This window comes from Thunnus thynnus, chromosome 15, assembly GCF_963924715.1.
Source record: "Thunnus thynnus chromosome 15, fThuThy2.1, whole genome shotgun sequence".
NCBI classification, from domain to species: Eukaryota; Metazoa; Chordata; class Actinopteri; order Scombriformes; family Scombridae; genus Thunnus; species Thunnus thynnus.
Genome location: NC_089531.1, coordinates 28627929 through 28644230, shown reverse-complemented (window position 1 = coordinate 28644230; position 16302 = coordinate 28627929). Strand labels below are relative to the sequence as shown.

General features: G+C 38.1%; 1 protein-coding gene and 1 long non-coding RNA gene across 6 annotated transcripts in view; one reads left to right on the top strand and one right to left on the bottom strand.

Annotated features, from left to right (window-relative positions):
- Positions 1–6514: 6514 nt before the first annotated feature.
- Positions 6515–10670, bottom strand: LOC137198051 (uncharacterized). Its single transcript, XR_010931569.1, has 2 exons — positions 9098–10670; positions 6515–7737 (listed from the first exon to the last, which is right to left on the bottom strand). It is a non-coding gene; the product is annotated as an uncharacterized lncRNA (long non-coding RNA).
- phf14 (PHD finger protein 14) overlaps positions 8376–16302 on the top strand; it is a 94598-nt gene continuing 86671 nt past the window's right edge. For 2 of the 5 annotated variants that reach the window (XM_067611657.1, XM_067611659.1), the window contains exons 1-4: positions 8379–8490; positions 10680–10790; positions 10935–11692; positions 12468–12600. In XM_067611657.1, the coding sequence (XP_067467758.1) occupies position 8490; positions 10680–10790; positions 10935–11692; positions 12468–12600 (1003 nt within the window). In that variant the 5' untranslated portion in view covers positions 8379–8489. Of the gene's footprint in view, positions 8491–10679; positions 10791–10934; positions 11693–12467; positions 12601–16302 lie in introns of all 5 variants that reach the window. The other 3 variants (XM_067611655.1, XM_067611658.1, XM_067611656.1) reach the window with 3 other exon arrangements.

Genomic DNA, 16302 nt, shown 5'->3' with positions numbered 1-16302 from the left:
TCATCATCATCTAAAACATTCACCTCTCAGATATTGATATTTTTTAAACGTTGGTAATTGTGTCATTTCAGTGGAACAGATTATTATGTAACTATAGAATATGTACAGCATTAATATCTGGTGTTTAGGCTCTGATCTCGTCACTCTCCACAAGGAAGCATCAAGCTCAGGACAGCGGGGAATGGGGAGTGACGATACTAAACAGCAGCAGTCACATTGTGAGAATTTAGTTTTAAATTTCTGACATTGTCAGATTTCAGGAACACTAGGTGAGTGGATTTATGTGTTTGTGACTTTAATGGGTGTGACGTTGAAAAATATCTCCTGATAGGACACCTGCTCAGACACAACTTTCTAGAATGAGATGCAGGCTGCTTCATTTGTTTTCTAAACAGCTGCCAAAATAGAGGCAACTAAATCACTTTAACCCTCTCCCTAATCCAACCATAACCCTAATTCTAATCTTAACCCTAAACATAGATGCTGTTCCCAAACTGTGGAAAATGTCATTTTCTTACTGTTACTGTGAGCACATTCTCTCCTCATACATAACACATACTGTATACTTTACACTCATGCTAGCACACAAACAGATATGCATACAACCAATGTGAATTCATGAACATGGAACTAATAAACATTTGTGATAAGCGTGACATAGGCTTAGATGTGGGTATGGATGGTAGGGACATGTCTCTACCAGGGTGTTGCTGGATTGTTCCTACCAATATTTTTACCAATCACAAACAATCTAGCTGCTTAAACTCCACCTAATGTTAACAGTAAGATCTCTGCAGAGTTGCCAGGTTTGTGTTTTCTGTAAAAAAGTGCACTGTTATGATAAAGAGTGAAAGACGTGGGGAATGCTCAACCTGATGATCTGGCAACCCTCAGTTTCAAGCTGTATGCATGGTTGACTAGCAGCAGCACCAATGACTTCACTGGACAAAACTATGATCAATTGATATTTATTTAATAATTAATATAAATGTAAGAATTCGATTAATTTCAGGCGTTAGGTGTTGTTCACTAATTTGTGATTGTTGCTCAGACATGTTGTTTAATTAAACAACTTTATTACTGATGGTGAAAAATCCTCTCTAAAGCAAATTAAGACATCAGGTCCTTTTTAAAGAAGAACCAAGGTGTCAGTAACAGCTGAGTTTAGTCGATAAAAATGTTCTGTAATCAATCCAAACATCCATCTTTGAAATTAGTGGGAGAAATATTTACTATTTAATACCATCTCTAAAATAATACAAATAGTTTTTGAGATGATTTAAAGAAAGGTTTGAGCATCACTGTGATTCTGTCATGAAACTCTTGAGTCGCGTCGCCCAAATCCACATACTGACAGAAGGACAGAAGCAAGTTACAGAGCAGCACATCACCTACAGCTTTATTTCATTTATTGTGGCAGTCTATGATATGTTATTTTTAAATATTAATTTTGGTTGCAGATTTATAATTAAGTAGTCTATCAATAAAATAAAATGTAAAAATCAGAGTAAAAATCACAAGTCCAGTTTCAGGCAAGTCAGCCAATGCATATTCATTGAAGTAAACATTTTGCAGAGTCAGGCTCTTAATGTGTGTATGTGTGTAAGCACATGTACCTATCAAAGAGAAAAGAGTGATAGAGAGCAAGTACACACACACAATTATTTTGACCATCTGACAAAAAATGTCCCCACCAAAGTTAAAACCAAACCTTTGTCCTTGGAGAGTGATGATGACTACCTTACATAGTGTGAGTTAACATTACATGAGTTAAATCCTCCCAAAGTCGTGATTATTCAGTTGTGCTGAGTGTTTGTTTGTATGAGGAGGCTGGAAACAGCAGCGCAACGATAAGGGAGAAAAACTACAGCTTGCAGTGCACAGTCAGGAGCACAGACACGTCTATAAAGTGAAAGAAGCACTGCACTGTCGGAATATGACAGCCAATCCATCAGAGAAATGGAAGCTGTGTCTAAAGCACCAAGGAGAGAGTGCCTGGAAGTTTTATAAATAGTTGCGCCTTTTAAAGGAAATTGGAAGTTGTCAGACACATGCCATCTGCATTTTTTGAGAATATCTCCAATAGAGGCACTCTTTGAACATGACTGAAACACTTAAAGTAGCAGAGCTGAGAGCCTATCTGGAAACAATTGGATCTCCAGCTGCACTAAGACAAGTCTATTCACAGCCCAGTAGCACAGTGTCAAGATGCCAGGGCTAATGAATAGAGTATCCATGACATCTATTAACCTTGCTTATACTTATGCTGTGTATGTGTTTGTGTGACTGAGTGTGTGTATGTTTGTTACTGTGTGTTGTGAATGTATATGTTTAGGAGGACAGCTAAGGAACATCTTCTAAAGGGGCGGATATTTGGTCTGTAAAGGGAGCAGTTTAGGGTGGGACCATAGGATGTAGAGTTAAGGGTAAAAAATGCAAGTGTTCAGTAGATTGGCCAGCTGGTAAACTGACTGTATGTTTTAGATTCACTTGAAGTGTGTGAGCAAAAACTCTCAGATTTGTGCCTTATTGAGTCCAAAAGCTTGTACCTGGCTGTACAGATACAGTATGGTACCATTTATTGTAAGTCCATGTACTTCTGTGTAACACAGTAAAATTAATCTCTTATTTATGTGCATATTTTCTCATTAGTTTTTATATATATATTTGTCTTTGTTCATATTTCTTGGAGGTTTTGACCCTGTTGGTGACGTGGGATTAAAATTGTTGCACACTACAGTCACAATCTTTTCATCTTGCTGGTGCATCGGAGTAGTCTCCAAGATAGGGGTGTGCTCGAATATAAATACGTTATTCGGCACAAGCACAAATAGTGTTTTTTGGGTTGTTTTTTTTTTACGAATTTTTGTTTCATACAAATATTTTTAAAATTATTAGTTTTATTTTTTGTTTTAATTTTCTAAAATTATAAGCGTAATAAAAACAAAAACAGGATTTTTAAGCCTCTTTCCACTTTTATTCGCATACAAATAGAAATACAAATAATTTTGCTGCCTCAACAAATACAGATACAAATAGAAATACTGGGCCCTCTGCACATCCCTACTCCAAGAGCTTCTCTCTTCAAGCTGCTACAATTATGTATTCTACGCCCTTTGACGCATCTAACACATGAGTAAACTGATTCATTGGTTGCACTTTACTATTGTATTATTTTTTCACCATTTTTACAGCTTTAGTGTTTGGTGCTATATTTTTATAGCATGTATGTATGGGAGTGTGTGCATATGCATTTTTATGTCCCACACAAATACATTTTGAAAGAAATAACACATCCATTCTCTTATAAATGAAAGGTTGAACTCATAAACAATAAAAGGCTTACTTGGTCTAGTGTGACCAGTAGCGTAAGTTAGCTAATGTTGACAATGTCTATCTTAAGTTAAAGCTAACATTAGCTGTGCAACTGGCATTACTGAGCCACTTTGCTGCCTTCATGACTCATCTTTACTTGCACTCCTGTTACACAATGTTTTAGCATAATTATCCCATAATCGCTACTTGTAACCACATTAGCTGCTGGTCAGCAAATAAGCTCATTTCAATGCCTTTTTCTATCTTAGCAACAGTAGCCTAATTTCTGTAATTAGTTAATTAGATAGATATTTATTAGATTATTAATTGCTCTGTTTTCAGTCAACATAGCCAATTATGTTTTAGAGTTGTTGGAAGGCTTAACCTAAGTTATTAATTTAAGTTGTTAGTCTTTTCTTGTGATACTGGATAATCTTATAGACTGAGGGAGTAAATATTAGAATAAATCTAACTGCTACTATTTCAAATATATCTGCTACCCACTGGGTCCGTCTTTAACAAGGTCGCTTGAGTCCAGTTTGACAACCACTGTGTTAAATAATAAAACATTTACTTTCTATGTTCATCAAATTGCATTATCATATTCATTTTAGTGAGAGCTGAAAATGACACTTGCTTAAATATAATTTGTTCTGCACGTGTCTGAAGTAATTGGTTACCAGTGAACATGTTGCATTAAGACGTCTTCTGGCACTGCCGGTGGGGTTTTAATACAATTCAGTTTCTCCAGATCTAGAATGAAATGTAAAGGCAGTCCCATAAAGATAAATGCAGAACATGGTGCTACATGATTTACACCATATGAATGGATAAATATTCCAATTTAAATGCAAAATCTTGAGGTGGTTGGAGGCTGTAGATCAACAGAGACATTTTGGTACATTTTACCTTAGGATTCATAAACAACATCCAATGCAATTACTCCTCTTCAAATGAGGTTTTAAACCTTACTTGTCATGGTGCGTCCTTATAGTAATGTTTTTATTTCCTAAACCTTGTGTTATTCTTGCTCTTGATGTAATTGCTTCTGTCCTCTGGCTCATCAAGCTGACTGATATCTGTGGTAGGACAGTTTCTCAAGATCTCAGCTCTCTGCACTGAGCCTGCACAGCCTTTCCTACTGCTCCTCTTAAATCAAACTTCACTAAAGTCGCTCACCACCATCTAGTTTTATCATGTGCTGCATTTCATTCTGCCTAATAGGTTAATTTCCAATGTATACAGTACGGTTTGTGCACCTCATTTGTCCCTTTTAATTTACTCAAGCGCCTTTTTGCAGATTCTAATCACAATTTGCCAAATAAACACGAGTCCATGTGTGATCATTCAGGATACAGTTTCTAGATGGAACATTAAGTCATTCATAGCCTTGTATACTTGATTATATAACATTATCACTGTGTGATCATTAGCTGCTGTGTGCACAACTTCTCCACAACTCAACAAGTCTGTTCTAAACCAATGAGTGTATGGCTTTCTGGACTGTTTCATGTTGTGTATTTAGCTTCCATGTTTTATTTCCAGTGATGAAAGAAGAGATGCACTAACCTAATGCTCTGCTTTGACAGTATGACAGTGCTGATCATCATTTGGTTTGAGTTTCCATCAAACTACAACATCACTCAGTATATATACGGTGATTATTGGTTCTATTGGATATGATAACACTGTTGTCACAAAGGTAACTGAGATCTGGGAATGCAGCACTATTGCTAAAAAAAAAAAAAAAAAAAATAGGGCAAAAAACATGTCTTCAGACCATCAGACCATCAGGGTCAAGCCAAAAATTTATTCAGATTATTTAAACCACTTTATTTGGAGTAAAACTGAAAGTGAGCACATAGTCACTGATTGCACAGGAAAACTATCAAGTACAGTAGGTCAGAGTTGAGCTAGTAAGTCAGTCTGTACACTGTGATGAAGGTTTACAATTTTTTTTACCATTGGCCTTTGTTTTTTCCTCTAAATACATATGGCTAACAAGAGGGTTTGCTTTGGCCATTTGGGAGCACATATAAAAAAATGATGTATTATCATCTTCTAAAGTTGATATGGCAAAAATGTTAGCAAACATTAGCCTAGTTACTCATCCAGCAGATATTATCATTCATTTGGAGCTGTGTTTTTGGCTACCAAACTAATCTATAGTGGGTTGAAGTTGATGAGAGTGGTGAGGGTGAACTGTAAAGGCTGTAAAAACAAAACATTGAGCTGAAAAAGGTTCAAATTCTCTGTATATCTGAAAGTAACTTCAGAGTTGGTGATTAATGTCTGTGGGTTCGTCACTAGGAGAGGGAACTTTTACATTACACATAGTCATTTAATCCGTCGTTAATATAAAAATGTTGATTTGTGCAGTTTAAAAACCAGTCTGATCCTCTAACCGTTCAGGTTTCTTTCCCCATTGCACTCAATTTAAGTGATGTCACTGTGTTCTCAGATGTCAGCAATTTGGCAAGTAAAATATAATCACAAGTGATTGAACTGAAAGTTGTATGTTTCCTTTAAGTCTACCTTCATTAAAGTTTTCTGTGGAAGGGAAAAAACACTGGACACTAGATTTCTAATAGAGATATTTTACTGTGACATTGAGCCTGTTAAAATGGCTGAATGAAAAAAATGTGGCTAGCAACACATTCTGTGGAATTAAAATGTTCAAACCACTCTAATGCTTAGAAGTGTAGCCCTTTACTACTCTATTATCCATTTGTACTGCAGCAATTGTATGAACTGTGATCTATCTGGGAAAACAAGGTTGCTAATCAATGAGTGTAATTCTGTTATATTTACACGTGGCCTCAGTAACATTATCACACTGACCAGGGCAATTTCAGAAGCACTACTTGTCATATCCTCCAACAATATCTGGCTGCATCACAGGCTCTATGTTGATCAAAGCAGGGCAGGAGAGAAAACGATGAAAATGCTGATAGTGATGATGACAATGATGGCTACAGTGATATCCCTAAAGTGTTTTGATGCAAGCTGATAAAAAACTACCTCTTTCCAGCACAATAGAGGGCCATTTGTCATCAAGCAAGGACAGTTGTAATCATCCCTTTTGCTTGCCTGCCCCATCAGTCTTCTCCTTACCATGTATCAGGATCAATCTAGGCTCATTTATTTTAATCGTCTCTTATTTGCTAAACTGGCAAAGTCAAAGGAGGACAATAGAAAATGAGCCAAAGTACGTATTTATTCAACTTCATCTTTATAAAGGAACTTAGCCGTTTCATTCAACAGAACGCCTGAAACGTGTATTTATTAAAAAGAAAAAAACATTTTTTGAACAAGATAATTGATTATAATCAAATTAGAATTCAATGGGGAAATTGATTAGACTCATTTTCAACACTCCAGAGAATCCAATCCAAACTAATTCTGGTACCAAGTTGTTCTAAAAATTGCATCTGAATGAAAAATACCATTCTATTTCATGATATTAATGATTAATCATAGTCAAAAACACAGACCTATACTGTATATATTCAATATTGTTTTCATAAAAAAAACAACCTCAAGACCTTTTTATTCAGTCATTTTTATCTCTCTGTTGCTGTTTACTGTCGTTAAAGGACCAGTTCAACATGGCTAGCTGTTTCCCTTTACTATCAGTTTTTATTTTTTATTAAGTTAGGCTAACAGTGTCCTGACTCTAGTTGCATACTTAACACACAGAATGAGACTGATATCCATCTGAACATCTCACTCTCATAAAGAAAGCAATACGTGTTCATTTAAAAACTATTCATTTAAGCATCTTAAACTGTATGAAATGATGCTGTATGAACTTGAACTAAGATTTCTGATCCCAAGAGTGAGCACTCCAAGAGTGTGGGTATATTATGTATTTGATATTAAGGTGTGGGAATATTGCTGCATTCACTACTACTGCAAAAACAGCCTCTGCTTTGCCAAACAAGTGAGAGAGAAAATATGTAGGACTGAATTATTTATGATATAGGATGATTTGGTATTAATCCCAACTCAAACCTTTTATATTTAAGATGATTGTAAGATGGTTTGAATTTAATCTGTGACCATGATGCTGAACCAGCCACATACAGTAAGTGGTGCAGGAAAGAAGGAGGAAGAGCATTGCATTGACTTATATGACGATGATGTCATGTCTACATGATTGTACTTTTCTGTGTAGAACAGTAATAGCAAATTAAATTAATGTTATTAATAATATTTTCTTCTTCTACATGTAAGACGCAGCAAACCAAACAGAAGCTAACAATGTGTCCATTATCTCATAGGAATCAAATTAACAATTGACTATTCAGTAAGTAGTAGCACACCATCCTTTGCCTCAACATGAGCTCCAGTCCTCTTTGTGTTGCTGTCTCGGCTCTGTGATGGATGAAGGAGATTGAAATCCGCTCTCTTCTTGGTTTCCTAAAAGTAACACATACACACACGCTGTTAATTAGCATTTAATTTAATATGACTTGCATGTATAGCTGTAATTCTTCTTTTTGAGTCTTATGACATCATGTACTATTCCCATAATTGTGTCCATGCTTTTTAGTCTAAATTATAACTTATAAGAGTCTCTGCCTGTCTGGCTCAATATCTATATATTTTTCAGTGTTTTCACATTTTGGGAAGAAGTGCATGTTTGTTTCACATTCACCTGCTCAACACTGACTAAATATTTTGTTGTCTTTGAGTTGCCAGCATGTTGCTAATCTCCACGTTTTTATAAATGACAATAGATGGTCCTCACACTTGTACTTTTGGGATCTCTGACAGGTGAGACATGCTCTTACAATTTTACAATCTCTTCGGAGAGCAAGGTGAGGCGCTTTAAATCAACTCAGTTTTTGTGTCTATTTTCAGTGTTCTTACTGGGTTTCTTTGCAGTGTTTTATAATTTGCCTAATTTGACTCATACCGTTCTAGGTTCAGCTCGAAAATTAGTATTATTTAAAGGGATTAAATAATAAACACCATGATTTTGTCTTTACTGATCTGTAATGTTTTTTTCCATTTCCCTCAAATTTAACCATCCTGTATCTTCTTCCTCAACTGTCCCCATGGCAACAACATCCAGTCGTCAGTACGTCACTGCTGTGGTTTCCATTGTCCACATAACATGCTGCTAAAAGGAGACCTGCCTTCTTTTTTGTAGTAAATACGAACTACAAAGTGAGTGCCACTTTCCACGATGCCATGTTTCTCTGCGAATACGTACGATGTTGTTTAGCTGAATTTGCCAGAGCACCGATTCAAACCTTTTATTTACGTTGCAGACTCGAACTGCTGCTAATTAGCTGCTAGCCGGCTAAGCTAGCTCAGCTATGCTTTGTGACTAGCACTGGCTATTAATGCTAATGCAGCTTTGTTTTCCTCGGTGTTTGGGGTTTTTGCTCAGTCTGTTGTTGTCAGTCGAGGCAGAATCTTGTTCCCCAGCGTTTATCCCCTTTTTGTTACTGTGTTGAGCATGCTAAAGACGCCGCATCGTTAAAGGAGAATGTGACGTGAATGACTGCTGCTAATGCTAGCCAGAATCAAGTTAGCTTACGTTAACTGTGTGGGTAGACCTGAATGTGTGACAGAGTCGCAGTAAATATGTCATTAAGGTTGTTTTTTTTGACGGAATGATTGTGCACACTTAAGCTTACTAAGTTAAAATGCAACTTGACTTTTGGCGGACAGAGCAAGATTTTTTTTACCGTGTGAAAGCTGTACCGATGTAGCTGTTATCAAATTTCAGTTTCAACATTATTGGGCTAAATCTGCCTAATAAAACTACCTGTCGGGTCTGCTGATGGGTATATAAAATGTTAACATCATCCGTGGGGCATTTTCTACAAGAAGCAACATAATTTTACAGAGTAAAACTCAAAACTCCCCTTAATATGGAACAAGGACTGATGGAAAGATACCTCAGTTAACCTGCTTCTTTATATGTTTTGCTATGTTTGCTATACAGTTTATATATATCATATTATTCTATAATGCCAGCACAGAACTAACATCAAATTAGTGCTGCTCACGATGTTGTTTACTATTAAGATTACAGCGCGGTTCTGCCTGCAGACAAAGTGAGTTTACTGGAACGGCGCAACATCAAAAAGTGGATAATACTATGCCACTCTTTTTAATCACATATGTTACTTCTGGAACTGTTGGCCTCGTGAGCCCCTGTTATTTTACTGGCATATGCCAATTATGAACAGTATGTCACCCATGCTCCACTGGTAGATACCACTTCCTGCCAGCATACACTGATTCTTACTAACAAATACACCACTAGTGATTATGATATGCTGCTGCTGTGTGCCACTTACAATCATGTCACACATGTTCCTCCAATAGATACCAGTGTTCACTGTCTGATGGTGTGCCACTCTTGTTGTTGTGTTATATGCAATTGTTTGTGGTGTTTCACTGTAACTAGTGATCTGCGGCTTCTTTGATTTGGCACACTGCACTAAAACCACTGACAGGTGCCAGTTTTCACCAGCAGATGCCACGTAAAACTGGTACTGTAGATTATGCCATAAGGTTATAGTGGAAGATAATCAGTCCTTGTAGCAAGCTGTCACTATACATTTGTCATCACTAAGTTAGCAGGGCTAGCTCTAGCTGTGTGTGAGCTCTGTATGTCTTCCAGAGAGCATAGCCTTGGACATGGTTTGAGTATGTGTTTATGGTCATTATGTCAATATGCTAGTTAAAAAAACAACAATAAAGAAGTAACAAACTGTTACAACATCAGCCTGTATGTCAGTAAAAATGTGTTGTGTGAGACAGTTTTTACGTGCCATATGCCAGCTGAACAGCATCAGCAAACCACTAATCAAAGTGTATGGCACTTAGAATTGGCATATGACACTAAAACAAGAGTGGTGGGTGTTTTTCAAGCAAAAAATACCCAACATCAGGTGGTTCCAGGTTCTTAAATTTCAGAATTTGCTGGTTTTCTTGGTCGTACATTAATGTAAATTGAATAATTGTGTTTTTTCTTCAGTGATGTATTTGAGAATGACTGAGATCTGAAGGAACAGGAAGGAGATGATGACTAAAATGATGTTGTTTTGATCATTTTGACAATCTGTGTTTTGTATCTCATTATGAATTGGTCGTACCGAGGTCATTTATTTAAGGAGATCTCCATAAATACCGCTGCTTATCTTTATGCAACAATTTAATCACAGGTTTTGCATGTTACAGAGTAACAAGTTGTCTCTAATTAACTGTGTGTTGATACTTTTGCTCATCGCTGCACTGCAGGAGCCAAATTTGTTAATCCTGCTACATGGAGATCACAACTTTCTCAAGTGTTGTTTCCTCGTGTTTACAACTTGTTTTCTGCAACTCTCCATTGTTAGTGGACCGTGGTTTGAAACGCCGGCAGGTGAAGCCACTTGCTGCCTCTCTCTTAGATGCCTTGGATTATGACAGCTCAGATGACAGTGACTTTGAAGTGGGAGATGCCTCAGGTAAGCATAGATCTAAACTTATATATAGTTTTATATCTTCCCATCACATGTGTTTCCCATAAATGTGGCCGTGCTGCTACAGGTGGCTAGTTTCTGTGATTGCTTTCATTCAGACTCTTGACTCATGGTTTTGTGTTCTGACAGGATCAGACGGCACAGGCAACGGCAGTGATGAGGAAGGATCTAAAGCAAGCGCTGCAGGTTCAGAAAGTGACTCGGACAATGCCGGTTCTGCAGACGACGGCATAGACGAGGAAGAGGCCAAAGACCTGGCTGCTGAGGACAACTTAACGGAAGATGAAGAGAAGAACAAACAGCAGCCTTCCTCAGACAGCTCCACCAAAGACACCCCAGCCGTCACCCCACCCAAAGGCCGACGCAAGAGCAAGAAGACTCCGGAGCCTGAGCCCGCCGCCGCAGCTGCCGGCAGCGGCTCCGCCTCGGCATCCGTATCCGGCAGCGTGAACACCGAGGAGTCACAGGCTGAGCCCAAGAAATGGAATTTCCGCAGGAACCGTCCTCTGCTGGACTTCACCACCATGGAGGAGCTTAACGAGATGGACGACTACGACAGCGAGGACGATAATGACTGGAGACCCACAGCAGGGAAGAAGAAAGGCAAGGCAGCCACACAAAAAGGAAGCACGGAGGAAGGGGATGGAGGCAGCGCAAGTGACGATGACGACGACGACGATAATGACGACGACGATGATGACGACGACGACGATGATGACGATGACGACGATGACAAGGAAGATGGTGATGACAACAACAACAACAACAACAACAGCAGCAGTGATACTGACAAGGAGATGAAGAAGCCCAAGAAGAAAGCTAAAAGCACCAGTGCATTTGATGAAGAGCTGACTAATGACAGCATGTCCCAGGGAAAGGGCAACGAGGTGAGTTGTCTCTCGTCTCACAAGGTCAGATTCAAAGTCCTGTGGAAATTGAACTGCATGTTTCTTTGTGGCTGCAGCTAACAGATATAAAACAAGTATCAATAAGGGAGAAATGAGCATTCTGTATTTTTTGGTTCCCCATCTGTGCATTAACCAGCCAGAACACCATTGATTGTCTCCATAAATTGTATGCAAATAGCAAATCAAAATAGCAATCAAATCATTTATTTTAAACTTACTTGCATGAAGCAGTAACTTCACAGCTCTATCACTGGCTGCTCTATCATGGAAGCATTGGGCCTCATTCATATGTGTGCAGAAATGTTCTTACTTTGTGCACAAAATAAGTGAGCACGCAAAATTACCGTCAGATTCATGACATGTGCGCACAGGCCAATTTTGTATAATAATGTTTTTAGAAAGTTTTTGAAGTTCACAGGAACTTTTGCTTGAAATGTTTTCCACAATTTAGTTTGATCATGTCAGTGGTTGCTTTTGGATATTTGGCCTGCACGTTGGCTACTTAGTGTAGCACTCTATAATACCAAACAACAATGTGAGACACAAAGTCATCATATAATCCAGCGAGAGGTTTAGATGGTATCAGAGTGATTCCAGGAGAATGCTTCTCCCTCTGTTGTAATCGACTTAGCATAGTGTCCATCAACATTGTATATGGGATTTGCCAACTGCCAGTTAGTGGATCTGTGCTCAGAACAGAGGGAGGAGGCATTGATAAGTGGCTTTACAGTTGCTCTGTTTCCTCATTCCCCAGGATGCCTTGCTGGACCGGTCCCAGACCTGGAGCACTCAGCACATCCTCATCTGCTGTGTTTGTCTGGGAGACAACAGTGAGGATGCAGATGAGATCATCCAGTGTGACAACTGTGGGGTGACCGTGCACGAAGGTAAGCTGCACAGTTAGTCCACTACAGCACTGGTGATATATGCAGGGCCAAAAAAGCATCAAGCCTACAATAGTGATAGTAGTAAGACTGGTTTGGTCTGATTAACAATCCAAAACCTTAAAGTGTCCTTCCACTCAAAAATGTGTTTTCTTCTTCTTCCTACAGTTGGATGTTTTGAGCTTCACTGAGTAGAATGATGTATGTACAGAGTATGTTTTCACATTCATCTGCTGAAAGTGAAACGTTTCTCTGAACTTATTGATTTTTAGGGGCGGGCCTACGAGTGTGATTTGTGACATCACAACTGGTTTGGAGCCGATCGTGGTCCAGTCTGGTTAACTTAAACAAGTGTGATGTGGAAACTTGAAGCCTCCAGTGCACAAACACTGAGAACGAGTGTATGTGCACTCCTTTTCTTTTTCTAAGAGTGAAGTAGGAGACATCTTGTGTCCAGCAGTTAAACTATTTAAATGAAATATATTTGCATATTTGTAGATTCTCACATTTTTAATGAGGGAGAAGGAGTAGATGACATTTGAATGATTTTAAAGCAGTAATTATGCCCTTTTATTGTGGAAAAACCATATTAGACACACATTATTGTTTCAAACAGAGTATTTTTATATGTCTTAATACATGTCTGGAGGGGATCTTTGAGATATTCAATTCATTGTCATGAATGACAAAGAAAAACAACAAACTGCCACATTTGAGAAGCTAAAACCACAAAATGTTGAACAATTTTGCTTGAAAAATGATCTGAACGATTAATTGATCATCAGAATAGTTGCTGATTAGTTCTCTGTGGAACAACAATTGTTGCAGCTTCAGCCTGAAGTGCTTGTCATCTGTGTCGCGCCCTGAGACAACATTAAAGAACCCAACACCTTCTTAAAGAGTAACTTAAAAATCCTCTCCAGATATGTTGTAAGATGTATATTACTCTACTTTGTATTATAATTTGTGTCTAATGTGATTTTTCCACAAAAAGAGTTAAATTATCTCGTTAAAATATTACATTTCCTCCTTCTACCTCATTAAAAATTCCAGAATCTATAAATATGCAAATATATTTCATTTCAGTAGTTTAACTCCTTCTTCACTGTAAATCCATTCTCAGTGTTTGTGCACCGGAGGCTTCAAGTTTCCACATCACACTTTTGTAAGTTGAATACTGGACCAGGATTGGCTTCATACTATTTGTGATGTCACAAATCATGCTCATAGGCCCGCCCCTTAACATTGCATTTTGAGTGAGCGCAGAAACGTTCCACTTTCAGCACATGAATGTGAAAACAAACTCTGTACATACATCATTCTACACAGTGAAGCTCCAACATTCAAACATTCAAACACTAGCTATTGATCCTGGTCCCATCTTCTTACTTTATAGTTGGACATTGATTTTCCATTTTCCTGATAAAATCCAGTAATAAAGGGTTCAGAATGTGTTTTTTAAATTTGTGAAGGAGGCTTGTTTAAGCTAATACAAGGTGTTAACATTCAAAAGACTCATCAAACCTCATCAGTTTTGACTTGCTGACATCTTCAGTATATTAAACATTTTTTATCGTGTAAAGTGTATTTGAGAACATTTACAGCACTTTTTAAAATGGATTTGGTATTATTGTTATTGAAGGGCAGGAAACTGATTCAGACTGTCTCATGAATCTGGCTGCAACACAGTTACTCTTTTGACCAACCAATGGGCTGCTGACATGCATTTCCTCTTCTCAAAGTCAAACCTCTCAGACGTTACCCTCAGGTACTTTCTAAATTCCTTACTAACACTGATGATAGTGTTATTGTTTAGACAAATAGCTATTTAGGACTCTCTTCTTGGAAGCTGTGTACACATGTGAAAACCACAGCCTGTGTGCACTGTCAGAAAGGTCACAGAACATCCTACATGCTTCTTATGCATGTTGTGTAGACACTGTGTTATTTGAATGACAACAGGGAGTGATTTCCCTCTCAGGCTCATACCGTAGCATCCTGTAGAATCTTGTGTTGTTTTCTTATTACATCAGGAATTGTGCAACAGGGGTTGAGGAGGGAATAAACTTCCTGTTTCAGCTCTATCAGCTGAGTGTGTCTTGACCTGCTGGATACCAAATCAATCATTGTGTAAGTCATCTCTTTTAAAGTAGACCTCTCTCAGACATCTATAGTTAAGGCTGACCATGCAAGCTGGATCAATGTGACACCACTAATAAAAAGCTATAACACATTCCATAGTGCCCTAGATGAAGTCAGTGCTAAAAGCTGACTGGAGATTTGAAAATATGAAATGTGTTGTTATAAATAAGTCATTTATTCAACACATGTTTAAAAAAATCAGTAACTATAGCAGTGTCTTACAAATAATCTGACAAAGCAGAGTCTTGGAAGGCTGTGTTTGCAACAACAGCAAAAGAAATTAAATTAGAATAAATAATATCAGTATATATAAGTTTTTGCACTCCACAAAAAAGTCCTGATTGGCTACTGAATCTTACAACAAGCCTTGGAATGCTGGGCATATTTAAACAACAACAAAATAAATTAAAATAAGTAATATCAAAGTTTTTGTATCTGTTTTACTGACTGTTTGGCTAGCTAGCTAAGGTTGCTAGGTAAACTATTAAACTAGAACAGGCTGATTGCTTATTATTTCTCAAGAACCACATATATATATATATCATTATTGATTATCATATTGACAATTGTATCAGTTAAAATGATACAGACTAATAAATGAAATGGTTTAAATCCAGACAGAAACTTCACCAGTGAGACTAAACAGCTTGTTCTTCCCTCTTGGGCAGTTTAACTGAGCAGGGTGCGTACCTTTGTCCCACTCAGCAAGTCACAGCCCAGAAGCCCCACCCCACTGTGATGTGACAGTGTTTATATCAAACAGCCCCCACTGCATTCAGACACGAAGCTGAGCAGCTCACTGTTTGCTTGTTTAATCAAAGTTTATTAATATTAAACATGTTGCATGTTCAAATTGCACCAAATTCAACACTGCTCGTCCTTGGGTCCCCAGCAATACGCCTGCCGACTGTGAAGTCGATCAGATGAACGGTTCTTGAGATATGCAAAGAACAGACGGACGGACAGACAGAGATGCCTTGCTTTATAGTTAGATGTCAGTAGTCACAGCACAATGGCCTCACAAGACTTTACACCCAGGAACTAACTTGGGACATTCAGAGTGTATTTGCGAATGAATGAATACTTGGTGTTATTTTTGGCGGGGGGTTCTGGTTGGCCTGGTGGCCCACCAGGCCTGTACTATTATAGGGAAACACTGATCATAATATACTGTATCATAACACAGCCAACCAGTCACTACACGTCTTCATGCAGTCAGTAATCAATGCTCTAAGCCTGTTATACAGCAGGCTACAGCAGGCTATCCATATTCAATTGACTTTTGCATTTCATTAAGTGCAGTAATACAACACAATTTGAACCAATATGTAAGGGATAATCAACAAGTGGGTGTGTGTTAAACAGTAACGCACACTTGTGTTTTTGATGAAGCTGGGAAATGTTGACATGGGTGATTTTAGGAGATTCTCCTCTATTCAGCCCCTGCTGCACTCAGAAGTGAATCCTCCACTCCCCAAATGTCTCTGCTCACTTTCTACTGCACATATCTAGTTCATCAAGAAAGATACTGGAAATGATAACTTTGCAATAAAGATCTAATCA